Genomic DNA, 20,793 nt, shown 5'->3' on the forward strand with positions numbered 1-20,793 from the left:
TTGTTGCATCTGTAAGTTACTCTGTGTCTTTAGAAGCTGAGGTAAAATTTTGTAAAATATATCAAAATGCCCCTTTTACAAGCAACACCTTTTTATGTGCACATCCTTTGGTATACTGTACTGTACAGGTCTAGACATATATCTCTGTAATTCCTTTTATTTTTCTGCCCATCTCCAATGCAGATACTATAACCATGTATTTCTGTTAGTCATCACCAAAAATACTTTCAACAAGAAACACTGTCTATAAAATATCACTTTATAACATCACAAAGTATTGGCTCGCTTAAATTCTGTCATTTACGTCACACCAGATTTGTCAAAAGCTGTGCATATAAATGGACGCAGTCACAGTTTCTTAATGTTAATTCCATCATCATCTTAACCATCATTGCTGGTGCCTGTTATTATCTTAGACACCTTTGTTTATGTTAAATCTGTAAACTAAGTTTGTGAAACTAAGAGTTGGAATGATTGACAAAAAATACTTATGGATAAAACAAGAGGAATGGTATAAGGTACAACAAAACTCTTCAGTAAAATTATGAATCATATACAGTATAAAGTACGGTATTCCACCATATTAGAAACATAACACCATTAAATAAAAGAATTTCCTATAACACATTAACTTTGTAATGATGTACGATAGCTATGACCATCAACTGCACGTTCGTACGTTACATAATAGCGAAAGGTTTTCAGTCTACTCTGTAACGTAATTAAATATAATTTTAGCCAACCGTTCGTGTATAAATCGCCATTTAAGATAAATATGATTGAAATTTACTTATTTTTAAATACAATTATTTGGGTAATACCCAAATTACATGAGAAATTTATAATCTTATCATTGAGTCGACGCTTTCGCCCAAAGATTCGAACAAAGCTGTTTAATATAAGCTAACTGAACGAAACTTTTATAGACGCCCGAAAACGACCCTCTCAAACTCACCGATTTGTTCGAAACTTATTTATGCAAGGGCATCGCGGAAATAGAATTTTAAGCGTCAGTTGGTGTATAAACCCTCATTTTTGATAAAGACAATGGGAAATTATTAATTTTGGAACGGAATAGTTAAAGGAATACCAAAAATAAACAGGATTTTTATGATATTATCAATGAGTCGACGCCATCGACCAAAGATTCGAACAAAGCCGTTGCGCACCGGGGCGCCTGAACGCAGCCGGCAAAGACATCTGCAGACGACCCAGCTCAGCTGTTGTTGTTGTTGTGGCCCCCCGGAAGGAAAGCCGACTGCCCCCACCACACCAAAATGGCTGCGAAAAGAGTTGCTGCCTCCGCCGTCGACTGGGCCGCCTTCGCCGCCCGAGTCCCCGAGGCCCAGAAGCCCATGTTCAACGCCTTCAAGGGCAAATCGGACGCCTTCCTCAGGAAGTAAGTGGCCCCCCGAAAATTCGTCCTCCAAGATGGTGGTGGGTCGTCCGTGTGAGCCAGCCGGCGACTCTCGCGCCCCAGTTCTCTTACGGTTTTTTGGGCGTGGGCTGTGTGTTGGGTGGGGTATGGGGTGCTTATTTGGTGGGTTAGGGTATGATTAATTAGGGAGGATGTTATTTTTAGGGGTATTTCACCCTGTACGCGGAGAGCGTCCATTAAATTGAGGCGGGTCTTCACGTATTTAGAATGGGGAGTCCTTCGTTAGGTCAGGCTAGTTTAAGTTAGGTCAGGCTAGTTAATTATTTCTTGGGCAAGTCTGACATTAGGTCTGGCAAGTAGAGGCTTAAATTGATCGCGATATATAAATGGAGGACAACTATATTTTTATATCAACTTTTTCGATCTAGCCTACCCTATAGGGTAGTGGTCCCATAGGGGGGTAGGCTAGTTCCTTCAGCGCACCTCTCGCGGTTCACTGAAGCGTTCCTTCGGACTGTAGCTGCTGCAACCCCATTCATTCCTTTTACTGTACCTCCTCCATTCATATTCTCTTTTCCATCATACTTTCCTCAGCCCTCTCATATCGGTACATGGCGCAACTGCTAAAGATTTTCCAATTGTTACACCTTTCAAATTAATAATCTCCATTTCAGCGCCAATTGACCTTATTGTAGGTCCCAGCGCTTGGCCTTTGTCTTAAATTCTATATTCCATTCCTATAGGGTAGTGGATTCTTAGCATTAGCCTCCTTATTTAAAAAAATTATTATTGTTGGGACACCGTAAGCTCTATTTAGAGGAGGTTAGGCTCTTCAGGAAATTATTTGGATGCAGAAATTTTTCTTTAAACCAGTATTACATTCCTATCTTTTAATGTGCGCCTTGAATATCTCGGACATTCGCTTCTGATGTTGTAAAGTGTTACTTTATCAGCATCACTCCCATGAGTGCCGTTGAAGTGAATGGCAAAACATAAACGAAAACCAGTCAATTTTTCAGTAACAGTAAATTTGCGATAGATGTGAGCACAAGGTTTGTACTAATCATGTGAAGGAGACTTAGGATCACAGCATAAAAGCTCCGATATCGTATCATAGTTTATAGGAAAATAATACCATTTTCAGCACCTTGTCTGTAGACTAGATTGCGTTCGCCTTGTTTTGAGAACATGGTTAGCCCAAGTAGGGGTTTCAGAAGACCTGGTTGTTGTAACACATTGTGATCGAGTTGAAAAAGAGTGATTATTTTATATATTTTACAACTTTGCATAAGTTTATTATGAGTTGAAAATAGCAGGTAAATTATTTAAAAACTTGAATAACATTATCATTGTATTTCAGAGTACTCTCCCTACCCGAGGCTTCCCCAAAAATCAACTTCGCCGAGTACAAGGCTCGCATTGCCATTCCGGGTATGGTTGACGAGTTTCAGAAACAGTACGATGCCCTGAAGATCCCATACCCAGCCGACACCGTTTCGTCAGAGATTGATGCTGTTGAAAAAGAGGCTGTAAGTTTTTAGTAATTTATATTTTTCCTTTTTACTATATATATAGCAAGGGTATCCCCCTTGTGGGGGAATAGTGCTGTCAGTGCACCTCATGCAGTGCACTGTAGGCATTACTTGAGATTCTTTGCAGCGACCCTTCGGCCTCTAGCTGCAACCCCTTTCATTTCTTTTGCTGTACCTCCATTTATATTTTAGTTTTATAAAAAATTAATTGGTTTGTAAGTTAGTATTTCATAAATTTTGTTTAGAATTTATAGTTAATAAGTACAGTGAGGAAATTGTTATTAAATTACATACAGTAATTGTTACCATGTCTTTGTATATATAACAACATTGTTTATTCAGGCGCTGTCTTAACGTGGATAATAAAGTTGTTTGTTCAGGCGCTGTCTTAAGGTAGATAATAAAGTAAGACTTCATTCTTTTGCATGTGTATTCAGCGTTCTTTTGTATATGCAATGTTTTAAAAATTGAGGAGAGTTTGTGTACAAAACACTTGACTTGTCCATCCAAAATACCCTCAAGATTTATTAGTATTTTATGAATAGTTCTGCTTAGTTGCTCCAAAAGAGATTTAGCCATGCACGTCAAGAAGGATTTTTGTATGAGAGAATTTGGATGGAGGTTACAGTCGCCCTGGTTTTTGTAGCAGTAAAATCAGTACAGTCATTATTTTGAATAAATAATTCCCTTTTTAGACGTTTAATTCCCATATTTCAATTTCCAGGCTGCTGAAGTTCAGGGCTTCATCAAGGCGAGCAATGATCGCATTGCCACGCTGCAGGCTGACCTCGTAAGGTGGGAGGGTATGATCCCCTACGACCAGATGACGATGGAAGAGTGGGCAGAGGCTTTCCCAGAACAGGTATGACCCATATCAGTTCTATATGCTAATTCTTAGTATCACTTGGCTGTTTTTGATATGCAGTGAGATGCTTAAACTTATTAGTAATGAGAAGTAAGTTTAGGTATTGTATGGACAAATTTAACATTTCATTGACCATAAATTTTCTGAAGCCACAGAAATGGCTGTTGTATGAAAAATTTTCTAAGCAGATAGGACTCAAGTCTATTTTCTTGAAGGAGAAACAAAAGCTAATCTGTAAATGCACATTCTAGCCTGATTGTTGAATACTACGTCCACGCAAGCACTCTTGTGTCATCTTCATTATGGTATCTCTCTTGAATTTCAGGTGTTGATGTTGTTACTTGCATACACACCTGTAGAGTTTTTGTCTGTGCAGTAATGCCCATTTTAAAATGTGTATATGTACCATGCTGGCTCCCCTTATTGTCATCTTTCGCTGCATTGTGAGTCAGAAGTAGTTAAGGGTACACATATTCTTGTTGACTCAAGATTGCAAGTCTTCATGCTTGCTAAACACAGTAAATTTACTGTAACCTTTTTTATATTGGCCACAAAACCTTGAAAGTTTTAACTAAGGTAAATCCGTCATTTGGATTTCAAGGGAACTTCTATACTGACAGTGCAATGTAAAACTTATCTTTATCCATCAGGGGAGTGAGTCTTTCTAAAGTCGTTACCATTTACACTTCATCCACCAGCTGCATTTACCTGAATTCCCCCTTCTTTCATCCCACTTGTTGTTTTACGTGGTGCAACCTTGTACTTCATCTTTGGTTGCTGTATATTTCTTGCTAACCACTCCAAACCCTTCTTTTCGCTGTCTTAACTCTGAGTGGCTTGAGTTTATAGCCAATATGAAAATGAAGAATGTAACATGTAAATTTTATTATTTAGAAGAATTTTGTAAATACTCATGTTACTGGAAGTAATATGTAGAACATGTATATAAGATTACAAGCCATTAAACCTCTTGCAATGCTGCTAGAGGATCTTTTTAAACTACTGCGCAGCATTTTCTCAGTATCCATCTTTTAGAATTAACAGTCCTCAAAAAAGTAATCCTTACTCATTGTCTGGAATTCAGTAAACCTTTCAGGATGCCCTTGAGTGGAATTTGAGCTGTACTTTGGGTATCTTAGTTGGGTATCTTAGTCAGTAATTGGCGTGGACAGCTACACAACTCACTGTCAAAAGGCAAAGATTTTTTCCTTCCATTTCAACCAACAGCAAACATAGACCAAAGCTTTAGGTCTCTCAAAAAATAATTTTAAAAGTTATTTTGTTTATTATTACAGCAGTTCTTTTCAAAGACAAACAATTACTGAATACATACTGTATTCTAACTTGCATTTTGACCATATGGAAGAAAATCTTTTGTTTCCCACCATGTAAGTTAGAATAGGCGATTCATGAACTTAAGTTCTCATATGTCAGTTTGTGGACCTTTCAGTTATCTATTTGTAATGGCTCCATTATATAATTAACTGAATATTCTAACCACTTACTGAACCTTACTGAAGGAAAATCTTGTGTTCCAATCATGTAAGTTAGTTTTTTGTAGGAATTTTATTTTCCTCTTCTAGATTCACATCTTCCACGAAGGCCTCATTTCCAATTCTTGCAGCATTTAAGTCTCTCCCAGAAAACACTGGCTTGGGAGATCTTAAGTAGTGCTGGGGCTTTTGGTTCTTATTCAGTACCAGTTTTTGTTTCTGGGATTGCAATGATCATTGTGGACACTACCTCAGCAAAGTGCTGATAGGTTCCCACTCTTGATATTGCACGAGCTCTTGGAAGTGTACCAGGCAAACCTCACGATAAGAGAGGTGAATTTTGGAGGTTCCAACCTGACGAAGGACTTCAGAATACAGGAGTGGTAGAAATCAAAAAGCTGCTTTGATCAGCCACTGTTTGCATCACTTGGAACTGAACTTTGCAACCAAACGATACAATTCCCCGTGGCTTATTTCTTAAGATGCTATGGGTTGGAGGGTAATTCAGAATCATGTTAACTTTGAAAGTTTATGTTCGTTCCCAGCGATGAATTAAAAGTTTTAACACCATCAAGGGAAAATGGACATAAATACAGTTGTGATGAGGATGATCGGTATGTGAAAATCCAAGTCAAGATGGTGATCATTGTCATGGGCATTCATTTTAGAAATGTACTATCATTTGGGATTCATCTTTGAAACTACTTGTTTTACTTACTGGAGCACATGGCACAACAAATGACTATGATTGAGCCGTAGTTATTGTACAATTATGATTCACAGAGTGCATATCATTGCAGAGGTGAACATAAAGCTTAAATGCCTGGATGTTGCTTGTTCATTTCATATTTTTATGTTTGAGGAAAAGGCTTGTAAGTGTTAAGAAATCTGATAAACCACCTTTTGTTGTAATGTCTGTCTTCCATTTTTTAAATGAAGCACAGACTTCTGTTATTGCTTTACCGTGCCTCATCAAGCATAAGAAATCAGACTATGACATGAGAGCTTGACAAATAGATTTACTGGTACTACACGGCAGAGGTTGGGAGTCTTCTTATTAACAAAGACTTAGCAGAACTATCTTGGTGGACAAGTGTAATGCAGAATATAACCAAGGCATCACGTTTATGATTTTTGTGATTGTAAACTGTCAGTCTGCAGGCTGTAACTTGGCAACACCTTGTTTCCTGAGAGGAATCCTTGTTTCACCAACAGTTGCTCAATTTCTTCCATCTCCCGTTATTATTTTATTGGTTTGCTATAATTAGGAAGGAATAGCTGATAACAGAGGAGTTGCTTGGGTTTAGGAATCCACAGGGAATCATCAGGAATTTGAAATTGTTAGCAACTCTTGGAAATAAGTGGGATATTTGGTAGGTTCCAATGCTTGAACATCGTAATTGAATCATTAAAAGGAATTTTTCACAGATTCAGACCTGCTAGGACTTCATGAGGGCAGAATCAAGTGTTTTTGTAGTTGTATTTTGGAAGCTGGGCTTTTTTGCAGTTAAAGTGTTTTAGGAACAAAACTTGTTTATTGAGTAAAGACTGATAATTTTCTTATCTCATAATATCAATAGAAATACTTACGGCCTTTCATCGTATCAGTCAGATCTCATTTAAGGTGGTAATTTATACTGGAGGATGCAACCAGCTGTGAAATGTGTAGAGAAATCTTTTATTTATCGCTAAGGTGTTTATGATGTGGAAGTAATACTGGCTTCTGCTTACATGTCCAGGCATTGTAGATTTTTTTTTACTGGGGTAATAACCTAGATTTTTCTGCCTTTCTGCTGCACAGCCAGTCAAATGCTGTTAGTCCTCTGTATCCAAGGATGACCATTGACTTACCAATTTGGTTTCAGCTAGAGTGGCTGTTGGATTTGGTGTAAGCATTGTCACCAGTTTCATTCCCACTTAAACTGATGATGGCCCAGATTGGGGCAAGCTTTCTTTGCAAGCCATTTTGTTTGTGTTTTTATAAAATTGTGACATTATAAATCTATTCTTGGTTTAGAAATGTTTTATTGATTATTTTAGCTGATGCTGCTTGAAAGAAACTGTTATAAACAACTGTACTGTTATGAAAGGGAGTGAAGAAACCAATGGTTAGCTTTAGAGCCAAGAGTCTGATTGTTGTTGTTTTGCTTTTTGTATGCTTGACAACATTAGATTTTACTCATGTGGCAGGTTTTTTTTTTTTTACTAAAGTAAGATTGTGCTCCAAATTTCTCAATTTTCAATTCTTGTACCTCTTCCTTCATGTGCTAAAGCCTCAATATATGTGCTAAGTAAAATGCAGATCTGATTTTAGTTGTCGCTAACGAAAACCTTCTTTTTCAGTCTATCAGTGCCACAAACCCAACCATGTGGCCCCATTTACCAGAGGACCAGCCTGGTTACGTTACCAAGGATGCTGCAGAATCCCACCACTAGGAGAGAATATTTGGAAAGTCAACAGACATTTATTAAGAGTTTTCAGGTTGATATTGTACCGAGTAATGCCCAGCAGATGTCCTAAGGTTATTTTTATCATTTTGTTGTAAATCTAATGTAAATGTAAATAAATTTATAAGACCTTTGGTGTGTTCGATTGTCACCTGATGTCAGGGCAGCTGTGAATCATCACTAGAAAACATGACATGTAAGATTTGAAAGACTCCATACTTAATGAATTCAGTGTAATTTAAGCTCTTGGTACACTATTGCGTATTTTATCCCGCTATTAGTACTCAAGTCTAATGATTGTTTCAAAACCCATGAGCTTTTTAGGGATAAGAAATGAGGTGGACAATAATTGGATTCATAAAATGGTGATGTAGGTCTTGTATTTATATTTATTGTATTTAACCCCCAGGGCTTGGGGAACATAACATGCATCTGTTAATTTCTTTAATTGCATGACAATGGCCACTAGGCCTGTACAGTATTATGAATTTGTTCAATTTGGTACGTAAGCCAGAAAGGGTCATGTCGGGACTATTTTTAAATTACAAAATGTATCCCAACTGTTTTCCTTGAGGCATCATAATATTAACAGACCTTTATGGTCTCTGAAGAGTGTCCTTGCAGACTGTTGCTTTATGTTCTTGGTTGCTGGTTGGTTAAGACACCAACCAAACATTCGAGATATGAGCTACCACTAGAGGCAATAAGACTGCACCTTCCTGTTGCTTGCACGTACAGTGTGTTTTCGTTACATTTAGACAAAATATATACTTAATAAATGTTCTTCCATTCTGATCACAATATCCAGCCCTATGCCAGGAAGAAAAGCCGCATGGGTTGAGTTTGTCAGTAGGGTCATATGGAAGTTGTAAAGAGATGTTCCTAAATTAAATGGCTTCTCAGTACTCGGCAGCAATTCAGTAGGTGTGTGTGAGGAATCTATAGGGGAATATAAGTCTTAAATGTGGTGATAAAGCAGGGAAAGGGTGATGTTGACTAACAGAAACTTTGACATTATTTGAGTTCATGAGGTAAAGTATATAACATGGAGGTGGCACAAAATCCAACAGTATTACTCACATACATAAATCTAGGTGGAATGTCTTAAAAAAGAATTGAAGTGTTAAAGGATGCCCTTTTGTGTTAAATGACAATGGTCCCAACCTTTGAAACTAGCCATCAAATATCAATAGTAATTTTTTGAGTTGATTCATAGCCACATCAATCAAAATTCTAGCACTACAAAAATGATTTGCAGATTACATTCAGAAAAAAGGGGAGAGAGGTTTTGCATGAACAAATGTTCTAAATTTTCTTTACTCACTCCATTTAAAGGTTAATTCAATGTGCAATCCACTGATATTTCTACCAGATTTTGACAAGAATTTCTTCTCTGGTTTACAAGGAATCTCTCAAAATGAAACAAAAGATTACCAAAAATGTTTATTATAAGAAAAACAATTCATCGTCACTAAGACGCGATCCAAAAACAACGTGAAAATTTCCATGAAGTAGAATTAATTAAGTCCCTGCTTATCTGGTCCACCCAAAACGTATCACAGAGGCCCGCCATCATCGTCAAGAGCTTATCCGAGGAATGCCTGGTTTGGTGTCTGACAACAGTAGTACTGCTGGTAGGAATAAGGGCTGTAGCTCCTGCACCAGTACCGGCAGCCTCCGAAGCCGTGTCCGGGGAACTGTTGGTGGAAGTTGTAACCGGGTACGTAGCCTGGGAAGTACTGGGAGTTGAATCCTCCGCCGAGGAACTGGCCGGTGGCCACGGCGACGAAGCACACGACCAGGATTCCTACGAGCAAAGTGACGCGACCCATCTTAAAAAATAAGAAAAGGGGAGGTGATGGATTAAATATGGCAACGTGAAACAAATGAGAATGGTGGGATAATTCAGGCAAGATGGCAGAAGGAACATCCTAGAAAAGAAGAAGAGGAAGTGCTGGATTAGATATGGCAGCTTAAAGCAAAGGAGAATCGTAGGAGAATTAAGAAATCTTTTTTAGTAGTACAAGTTTAGGTGGCAAGATGGTAGAAATATTTAGGAAATATTTAGGGAAGTGACGGATTAAATATGGCAGCGTAAAACGAAGGCAAATCGTAAGAGAATTCAGATTTATTTATAGAAGTACTACAGGTTCAAGTAGCAAAGATGGCTGGAGGAACATTGATTGATACATTATGTAGTACTACAATAAGAGTTAAGTTGGTGAGTACTTTTTCTATCGCATTCCTTATGCTTAGATTATATTCTGCAATCTTAAAGCTAAACTACTGGTTAGGAGAGTAGGCTACCGATAATTAGGAGAAATACAGAAATAATGCAAGAAACTAACAAATAAAAAAAAAAGTAATGCAAAGAATAGTCCATAAAGATATTTGCGTAGTATTGTGTAGTAAACTGCACACAAAACGTGAAGGAATTTCTTCTTTAATAGAACATTTTATCGAAGTACAAGGTTAATGATTAAAGACTTTATTCAATTTATTTAAGAGAAAATCGCCTATAATATCCACATCGATTGCTCTATTACTTATTTATGAAGTACATTACAACTAGGCCTACTGGATACTGTTAAGGCCACCCGTGTGTGAAGCTTGCAAAATGTTTTAGACTGAATATCATTTCAGTATCACGTTTTCTCCTCAAATTGATGGCCGTTATTTCTAAATTAAAGTGTTCTTCAAAGGAATATAACTTGTGAACAGAAGAAGAGGCGTGGTAATTCGAGAAAGTGTTAATGATAACGAAGATTGAATGAAGAATGGAACGGCGTGAAAGTACATAAGATTTGGAAAGGATTTCAGTTATTGATCCCGTCAGTTAATGAAACTATGTTTTAATTCTCGTATTGGAAAGTTACAAGTAACTAAACGCGTTTTCATTTGCATTATTTACAATCCAATTTTAGTAGAGAGAGAGAGAGAGAATATTAAACATAAATAGTTTATTTTTTATGTTTCACTTAAAATGAAAACCAGTTGGAAGCATTTCTCCCAGGTGTTTACAGTCCCTGCCTGAAAATGCCAGCTAAATTGTCCTTGGTGGTGACGTCACTGAAACTTGGTTTCAGTGGAAACAAACTACCAAACTTCCATTTCAGTGCTTTGGTGTTACTGTGTGTTGTGCTTCGAAGACGGAACTTCCTAATCTACTGACGTCTGCGTTGAAGAGACTTTTGTTGTATTCAGCTGTTATTTTAAGTGTGGCGGAATGGAACTGTGAGGAGGATAAATTAGGGGTTCTTCAGGAATGTTTTCGTGGTTCGTTGGACCTTCTCTCCGGCTGACCAGACGCTAAGTTTTATTATCGTTCTTTTGTCTTGAGAGTTTATTAGTTCAACTTGAAAAGTATCTTTATTTTTTTTTATAATTTCGAATTGGCTGTTCCTCTTAATAGTTTGCCTGTAAAGTTTAACTTAAATTTTCTTATAAATTGCAAATTAGAGAATAGCGCTATTAGTAGTTTAGTCTTCACGCCATGGAGTCAACACTGGTATGTCTCAACATAAATCTTGAGCCTTTTTTTTATTACGACTTATTTTGAGTTTAGTTTAACGTGTAAGCGATGCGTCTAGTTTCCAATATGTATGTAATACTTAAAGCCTTCGTTTTTTCCCCCTTGGTGTTTTGCTGGTTTACTTGATATTTTATGAATCAGTTCAACTAATTGTTCCCACTTTCCATAAGCCTTTTAACGTAACCAATAACTTATGGACACCCCTGCTCACTGGTCTGTACTGTAGCCTACCCTTGGTATTTTCTAATTTTAACGATTTTTGTAGTTCTGAAACTTGGTCGATTAGCGAAAGGCACTAAGCTTTTATTTTTATAGTAACTACAGCATCATAGGCCTAGGTCCTTGGGTCAATCAGTTCTACACTAAAAAATTTAAACTCTTTCAGGGTATCGAGACTGCAATCAAGAATTTTTCTATAAGAGTTTTCGAGGATTTAATTACAAGAGTACCATCGGGTATTTCAGTTCAAAGAAGGTTAGTATTTAATCTGTTGGTTTTTTTTAGTGAATGTTAAGCCTAGACTTTGCTAAACTCCAAATGTGCCCTAAATCTCATATAAATGTGGATGGTTATTTTTTTTATATTAACCAATGTAGGCTAATCCTAAATAGCGTAATAATTATTCAAAATACTTCCAGCTGGCTGTGAACTGGGTATAATCTGAAGCAAGGAAACTTTAATGTGGAAGAAAGTAATACACAACTCAACCGATTTGGCTTGATAAGTCCAGCATGATGACCTGAGGTGAGGTTCAACTTCAACCCCCTTTTTTTTTTTACCTCCACCCCTACGGGGGCGTTCCCCTGTAGGGGTGGAGGGCCTCCCCATGCCCTGTCTGTAGGTCTTATGACCTACAGGCAGGGTTGTGGGAGGTTTACTAATTCGTTTTTTTTTCAGGTGCTGAATTCATTAGCGACTCGAGTAGGTCTACGTAAAAAGGCTTTTAAAAAGTAACTTTTAAAATTGAGACTAAAGTTCTTTCAGCTTCAGGTTGCATTTTGTATTTTATAAATTTTAACGTAACTTTTTGTACATATTTAAAACTTGCTACATAACGTAAGCTTTGAAATTTGCCTCATTTTAAATATTCAGCTTTATAATTCAGTTTTAGACATTTTTCAGTATTTAACAATAGTCGCGGATCATCAGTAGCTTAATTTTAATATTGTACTTTCATCCATGCCGTTGAAGCCAGCCATTTAAATAGTTTGATGAACTTAAGCATTTTTCTCTTACTATATATACTGATTTTTGTAATTTTTAATTACCAAATTAACGTAAAACTGCTTGCATTAACGTAAACTTTTTAGCCAGTTCTTTGAAATTCATGGAAATCATACGACGAATAGACCTATATTTCATGGTACTAGCACAATTAACAGCCCTCTGTGTTAAAACAAACTGACCCACACTTAAGGTGTACAGTTGCTAGTTTTCTGCTAGTAATGTCTTCCTAGGCCTAGCGACTAGTTTTAATGGCTTTGTTTGGCAGCGGGGTTCCTGAGTTAACTGGCTTAGCACTTTTTGAGGTGTGGGGACCCACGGCTCATCCTCTAATCTGTACCCTTAAGATATTTTAATTTAGAATTTGCTCTGTATTTTGGGCACTTATCTTTTGGTTTACGTTACTCTGGGCACTAGTCGACATATATGCTTTTACTAGTTTCCCGCTAGGTTAATTTGCATTTGTAAATTGGTTAGCTTTTTCAGTAAACTTTACCGGACTTCGTTAGCATTAGTTTAGTGCCCCTGGTACTTGACTGGGTAGCATTTGTTTGATAATCTTGGCCCCTTTGTCATGTAAGGCCCTGGACCTGGTTAGCATTCAGCTCAGTGCTCTTAGCCACTTCACAAGTTAGCCTTTGTTGAGTATCTCTGGCCACTTGACTGGTTAGCATTTGTTCGGTACTCCTAGCCACTGGATTAGTACTGCATCAGGGGTAATTGAGTCAAGAGCTGCCAAGTTTTGATATGCTCGCCATACACCCACTGCAATGATGTACAGTAAGTGTTTTCTGAACTATTATGACCCAGTCTTTTAAAACTTTTATATTTATAGTGGGTATAGCTATTATATTTGATAATTTAAGACCAATAACATTTGACGTATTGGGAGGGAAGTCGCTGTTGGTACTGCATCTCATTCTCTTTAGGACCTAGACTGTCGGCTTTGAATTTTGCTGTACTGAGTCTGGACTCGCCACAAGAACAAGGAACTGCAACAGCAAGTCGGGCTGCTAAATGTGAATTCAAACAAGCTCAGGAACTGTTGTGCAAGAACAGCAAGTCACACAACTCAAAGAACTATAGTGCAAGAATACCAGGGTGATGCCAATTAAAGCAAAAATTTGGATACGTAAAAATTTCCACGCCACCAGGAGCAGCCTAAGAAGAGAGGGATAGTTTAGTTTTTTAGACAATGGCGGGGCTGAACAAGTTATTTCTGGACTTCTGAACTGTATAAGCAGACTTGAGACACATTTCTACGCCACCAGTAATCAATTGAGAAGTTTTCTTCAGACAACGGCAGAGCATAACTGATATTACTTCTGGACTGCTTCAGTAGATAAAGCAGATTGAGGCGTGTTATGTTAGACACGTTTATGAATATTTAAGTATATATCTGACTACTTTTTTTGTGAATAAAGAATTAGGTACTTATGAAGCTCTTAGCATTTTTTTCATCAGCAAGATACTGCTTGTTAATAACCAAATATTTTAATGATCTGGTAACTGAAGTGTTTTCCTGGCAGCTATAAACGGTAATAAAAATTATTAAAGTATATAAAAATGAATATTAAAGTATAAGCGAACTACTGCCTATTCAAAAATTAGTTATCACTTAAATAAGATCTAAATTGAAAGATGGTTCATTGATAATTTATGTAAAGGGCAACGTGTTAACGTTGATGTGAAGTTAAGTATCGCCCAAATAAAGTAAAATGCTGTTTTTTCTTGTGACTTTGAGTAAATAGTGTAATAGAACTTGACAATGGGCAGTAAGACTCCAAATCCATAAGATTACTTTGTAAAGGGCTATTAAATTCTAAACTAGATTTAACATATATGATGGTGACAATGGCTCCGTGGAATTTAATAAGCTACAGATACTTCCTTGTTGTTTTTCTCATCTTTGACAAAGTTTGGTTGAATGGGGGCCCAGGAATTCATTGTCAATTGGGTATTTTAAGATTAAAATGTTCAAAGTGTTGGTTGCAGTGTTCTAGTCAAAGGTGGTTTTGGGTACCTTCACCCGCCCCCTCCCCGTCTCCCTCACTCCCTCTCCCCCCTCCGTTCTCCCTCCGTCCCTCCCTCAGAGGGATCACTGAGCTCAGGACACCGCCCTCAGTCCAGGGACGTTGAAATTGGACTCTTATGTAACGTTCAACCACCGTCGTGTTAAAAATACTTAAGGCATTTCTCGAAACCTTTCATTTGTAACTGCAATTCAGAAAATACACATGTGAGCAGATGTATTCATAATTCAGCCTAGGACAACTGCAGCTCAGTAGTAGTTTGTGAGCAAATGTATGGATGTATAATAATTCAGCCCAGGGGATGACAGACCATGTACATTCTGAAGCTTAAGTATGGCTATGTACGTTCCCAGAATTCGAGAAATGGCAGTGAGGGTAATCATGTTTAAAATCGACTGACAACAGTTCAGTGGGAAATTTAAGCTTCACGCTGATTGAAAAGTTCATGGAACTTGAGTAACTCGGAAAAATGTTTAGGATATGATTTTCTTGTTGCAAGCAGTACTCACAGTTATGAAAGTTATTGCTGATACTTTTCACGAAGGCCCCTTTAAGGGAATTATTGCAAATGCTGATTGTAGAGTTTTCTAGAAAACTTCTTACTAACTTACCACTAAATTGTCAGGTTTTTGTTAAGGGAATTATTGCAAATATATAGTTCTATTTGAGAGTGTTGCAAGTAATGTTCAAGAAAATAATTTCGAATCCACCGATTTATGGTATTCGGACCAAAAACATTGCGAATACCGCACAAAAAAATTGAATAAATTTCTATAATTGTAAAACCTTGAATTGTTTACAATGCACTGACAATTATACGGTACTTAGCCTCAAAAATAGTAGATTAATGCTCACGAAACTGCCATAATGAGTAAAAAGACGCATTCAAGCTTATTACACAATCTAAACACGAAATTCTCTCGAAATCTTACCTTTAACGTTACTTCTCAGCAAGAAGACTACAGAGATTCAACCGTAGAATCCCTTTATATAGGCTCCGCATCCCATCAACCGTGCTGTTGCCAAGTAGGGTATTTTTTGCACCTTTTTAACGATCTCTTCCATCGCCTTCCATGTAACAGCCATGGAACACTCCCTGGGTGTTACATAAACCTTTATATTCCAGTCTTCCAGTCCTGGAAGCGTCCAGTTTCGAGGTCTTTTCGCAGACGTAAGATTTTAAATAAGAAAAAACGATAGGGAGTGTGTCCTTTCTTATCGTAGACTCAAGATGGCGGAAAAGTACATAGGTTGTACGGTACGAAGGCAGTGACTATAATGTTATGGTGATTATAATGAAGACTATAATGATGATTATGGTGATGGTGGTATGGGGGATAATGATGGTGATGAGGATGACGATTATGATGATTATAATGAGACGGAGGAATAGTGATGAATATTCTATCAGCAGTCATCCATAAAAGGGTATAATATATATATATATATATATATATATATATATTTCCTTCTTCGTTTTTTATGGATACAAGATATATCTATTCCATACCTTTTCACCCAATACTCCATAAGAGTTGATTCACTCAGCCATGCAAACCAGCGAGATTCTTGCGACGTTTGTTCCCAACCTGCGATCAAATCCTGGTACCACCCGACAGTTTTCGTAAATCTCCGTAGAATTAGTCACCACTATACATTATAACGTCATTTCCAACCTGGACATATTAAGGCGGGTTGACTTAGCAATAACTTAGCATTACCGAAACTTGCAGCAAACGTGAGCGGTCTACTGCAAGCGGCAGTGAGTGATAACGAGGCCTGAAAAAGCCAGCAATGTCACTTAATTTTTAACAGAGTATTTACAATGTCTTCTTTTATAGGCCCCCCGTACTTCCTAAGACCCTCAGCTGCAACCCCTTTCGTTCCTTTTACTCTACCTCCGTTCATATTCTCTATCTTCCACCTTACTTTCCTCAACCCTCTACTAACGACCGTTTCATAGTGCAACTGAAAAAGGGTTTCGTCTTGTTACACCTGTCAAACCTTTCTGCTGTCGATTTCCCCCTTCAGCGCAGAATGACCTCGTAGGTCCCAACACTTGGCTTCTGGTCTGAATTCTATATTCCATTCCATTTACCGGGTTTAAATGGCTTTGAGGTTTTATTTTTTATGGTGAAATTTACGTGTTACTTCCTGCCAAGGATTTAAGTCGGCTTGAAAAATAGACGGTTTTGTTGTTGCTTAATAAACAGTTCTTCTGGAGCAGAGACCTACTCATTATTGGCTGTTAGAGAGAGAGAGAGAGAGAGAGAGAGAGAGAGAGAGGCCTATTCTTGGTGCAACTTATCATTCTTATCCTCAACTTTATTTTCTTTGAGAGAGAGAGAGAGAGAGAGGTGGTTCTGCAGAGCTTTAGGCCTGCCTTTTAAAAGAGGGAAGGTTATATAAGATCCAGAGACTTCAACAATTTCCTCCTCTCTTCCGGGGTTCAATCCCACAGAGGGGGGAACTGATCTGGGTCCGTTTTAGGGAAATATCAATCCTGATCCTACGGACTTCCGTATTCCATTAAGTACCTGGTGGTTGGTTGGCTGCGACGGGCTGCCAGCGGGGTTGGAAAACGGTATATGCCCTGTCTTTATTCGGCCAACTTAACCTTATTGCCATCAGTTTAATTTGGCTTCCTAAATCTTTGACTTTGAATACAAGTATTTTTTCGATGATTCTCTCATTATATATCTCATTATATATATATATATATATATATATATATATATATACATATATATATATATATATATATATATATATATATATATATATATATATATATATATATATATATATATATATATATATATATATATATATATATATATATATATATATATATATATATATATATATATATATATATATATATTATTTTCTCTGTATCCACCAAACTAGCTAACAATCATTCATTACATAAACTTTCTCTCCCAGGACTCAGCGTAATAATACAATGGCTACCTAAAATATTTATTGTAACTATTACAATGCAAATCAAGGAACAATCTCCCATTGATGTTTATAATAAGATGAATATTTGATTGACAGAATTCCTCAATTTCACGTCAGACAAAAAGAAAAAAATATTCATTCGCCATTTTTCTTTGGAAGAATAAAATAACTCACAGAGACATTATTGATCTTCATTTGTAGAAGACAGGAATTTCTAGCAAAAGGAAAATTAAACATCAGATCTAGTATTTTTTTCTCAGAGATCTTACAAAAGTAAAAAAAGAAATCTGATCTAGAATTATCTCTAGAGACCCCAAAAATTTTTTTTAACAGAAACCAGACCTAGTATCATCTACAGAGACCCCAAAAAATGAAAAAGAAAGCAGATCTAGTATCATCTATCATCTCCAGAGATCCCCCCCCAAAAAAATTAAAAAGAAACCAGATCTAGTTATCTATCATCTCCAGAGATCTGCCTCTACTGATACCCAGTCAAAAACACACCAAACACCCTTTGCTATCACAGAGGGGGCCCCCCACTCTCGCCTAAAACCTTATCCGAAGAAGGCCTGGTTTGGCGTCTGACAACAGTAGTACTGCTGGTAGGAATATGGACTGTAGCTCCTGCACCAGTACCGGCAGCCTCCGAAGCCGTGGCCAGGGAACTGTTGTTGGAAGTCGAATCCGGAGACGAGGCCTGGGAAGTATTGGGAGTTGAAGCCTCCCCCTCCGAAGTACTGGCCGCTGGCTACGGCTACGAGGCACAAGGCCAGGATTCCGACGAAGAAGGTGACGCGACCCATTCTGGAAAGAGGGAGGAAGATGGGTGATAAAAGAAGGTACAAAAGGAAGAATGCGATGAAATGGATGTCTCATGAAATTGGAATAGCTGTGTTCGTGCATCATCATCATCATCATCATCATCATCATCCTCGTGGGACTGATTCTGAGGTTTCTCGCCCGTCCTTGCCTTTCGGTTGAAAGACCTGGGTTCGATCCTGAAGCGAGCCAGAGATTTACATAATTATATATATATATATTAAAGCCAAATTTTTAAATCATAAGCTGGTGTTAAAATTCCGTAGAATTTATGCATGTGTGTAACATACGCGCTCGCGCGCGTCTCTCTCTCTCTCTCTCTCTATATACAGTATATATATTCATTTAAATATATTCATGTATATATGACTTACTATCGAGAAACCTCAGAATCAATCCCGCGGGGCAGGTAGTGTATGAAAATATAGGCCGATTTCATGGAATATCCATTGACCAACTATTGCCCAAATAACGGAATTATGTATCTGGTAGCTACTCAGCTGTGGTGGGTTGCAGCAAAGGCCGAAGAATATATTATATATATAAGATGGCAGTACCATAATCAGAAATGATAGTAGCACAATTGGGAAGTCTTGTTTTAGCAAAACTGACAGAATTTCTAATGTAAATGGCATTATTACTCAGTATTCAAGATAATACTATCATCTACGGTAGTACTACCATCATTCAAGACAGTACTACTAAAAGTACAATCATCATTAGGGAATAACCTCCATTAAGATATCAGGACTCAGTGATGTTACCCAGTCTTCAAGATGGTAATGATAGTACTATCATCACTCAAGATGACAGTACTACCATCATTTAGGACAGTATTATTAAATTACTATCATCATTAGGGAATGACATTCATTAAGATATCAGTACCAGGTGATATTTTACTGAGTATTCAAGATGATATTATTATTCATGATAGTACTATCATCATTCAAGATGACAGTACTACCATAATTCAAGACAGTGCTATTAAATTACTGTCATCATTCAGGAATAACCTCCACTGAGATATCAGTGCCAAGTGATATTACATAGTCTTGAAGATGATACTATCACTCATGATAGTATTATCATCATCCAAGATGACAGTACTACCATCATTCACGACAGTACTACTAAATTACAATCATCATTAGGGAATAACCTCCGTTAAGATATCAGTACTAAGTGATATTTATCAGTACTAAGTGATATTACCCAATCATGAAGACGATACTATCATTCATGATAATACTATCATCATTCAAGATGACAGTACTACTACCATTCAACACAGTACCATTAAATTACTATCATCATTAGGGAATATTATCCACTGAGATATCAGTTCTTCCAAAGACGTTGATGATAACATAACAATGTCAGTATCACTGATCAAAATGACAGTACGTGCAATCTAAAATGATGGTAGTGAAAGAGTAAATGTAACGCCAGAGTATATGAATGCGTTCGCGAAGTCTCGTCGAAACGCGTTGATCTGTACTTGAGTTATTTTTGCTGACTCGCCAATATGCTTTTGAAAACGGTACATCCTCCCAAACGGTACATTCTCCCAAACGGTACATTCTCCCATTAACCCTTTCACACTAATGACGAGACGAAGGGGGTACAATTTTTGGCCCACCCGTCCCAAAATGTTGACGGAATAGTGGATTATTACGTCACAGACAGAGGGAATTTTATATTCAGTGGATAGGGCATTTGAGTAAATGTAAGTAAAGAGAAATTTTCAAGAATATTTTTGAAATGTAACAAAATTTGACAGGAAATGGGATGAAGATTTTCGGACACTTTGTATTAGGACCCATACACACACACACACACACACACACACATATATATATATATATATATATATATATATATATATATATATATATATATATAATATATAGTTGCACCACCAGTATTTTCAAACAAACGATGAACTAAGTTTAAAAGCAAAACACCAACTGAAAATCAGCATCTCTTTCAAAGCACATCGCAGAATTTCAAACTACAGTAATATAGCTAATCCTAAGTACTGCTATAGCAGGCAGGGGAGAGGAGGAACAAGTAACGTACCTTGCTGTTGTAAATAAAGAGCACTTCTGCATAAAGGAACGCCTTTGTAGCTGCTATATATACGTGTGTCCGGTCTGGGGTTAGCGTCTTGTGCATGGGACAAGAGTTGCCAACGAGCGGAACTGTGATGTTTCTCTTCGTAAAATATTACCCATTTTCACAATCTACAACATATATAATGTTTATTTTAACTCACAAAACTCAAATAAACATTCAGATTCATAAATCTGTAGAAGGAAAGCGTTTATTGACTCTATTTTTCACTCTGCAGATTATCTAGCAAATGGCACTCTTTGGCAGTGAAAAACAAAAACGTGGAAATTTCTGATCGTATCCAGTTTTGGGAAGTGATTTTTGCTCGTTGCTCCTCCGCTCTCGAGACCAGGTGCAAAAAAAGATGTGTCCGGTGTTCCTATTCTTTTT

General features: G+C 37.3%; 1 protein-coding gene and 3 long non-coding RNA genes across 4 annotated transcripts; 2 read left to right on the forward strand and 2 right to left on the reverse strand.

Annotated features, from left to right (window-relative positions):
* The first annotated feature begins 1,207 nt into the window (after positions 1-1,207).
* ATPsynD (ATP synthase, subunit D) lies at positions 1,208-7,849 on the forward strand. Its single transcript, XM_067131436.1, has 4 exons — positions 1,208-1,399; positions 2,739-2,907; positions 3,635-3,772; positions 7,612-7,849. The coding sequence occupies exons 1-4, from the start codon at positions 1,278-1,280 to the stop codon at positions 7,702-7,704; spliced, it is 522 nt and encodes a 173-aa protein (XP_066987537.1). The 5' UTR covers positions 1,208-1,277; the 3' UTR covers positions 7,705-7,849.
* A 1,297-nt stretch (positions 7,850-9,146) lies between these two features.
* On the reverse strand, positions 9,147-15,691 carry LOC136854904 (uncharacterized). Its single transcript, XR_010857826.1, has 2 exons — positions 15,438-15,691; positions 9,147-9,548 (listed from the first exon to the last, which is right to left on the reverse strand). It is a non-coding gene; the product is annotated as an uncharacterized lncRNA (long non-coding RNA).
* On the forward strand, positions 10,386-15,059 carry LOC136854905 (uncharacterized). Its single transcript, XR_010857827.1, has 3 exons — positions 10,386-11,722; positions 11,887-11,992; positions 13,402-15,059. It is a non-coding gene; the product is annotated as an uncharacterized lncRNA (long non-coding RNA).
* A 1,784-nt stretch (positions 15,692-17,475) lies between the features above and the next one.
* LOC136854906 (uncharacterized) lies at positions 17,476-20,509 on the reverse strand. Its single transcript, XR_010857828.1, has 2 exons — positions 20,371-20,509; positions 17,476-18,273 (listed from the first exon to the last, which is right to left on the reverse strand). It is a non-coding gene; the product is annotated as an uncharacterized lncRNA (long non-coding RNA).
* Between the last annotated feature and the right edge of the window lie 284 nt (positions 20,510-20,793).

This window comes from Macrobrachium rosenbergii, chromosome 30 (assembly GCF_040412425.1).
Source record: "Macrobrachium rosenbergii isolate ZJJX-2024 chromosome 30, ASM4041242v1, whole genome shotgun sequence".
NCBI classification, from domain to species: Eukaryota; Metazoa; Arthropoda; class Malacostraca; order Decapoda; family Palaemonidae; genus Macrobrachium; species Macrobrachium rosenbergii.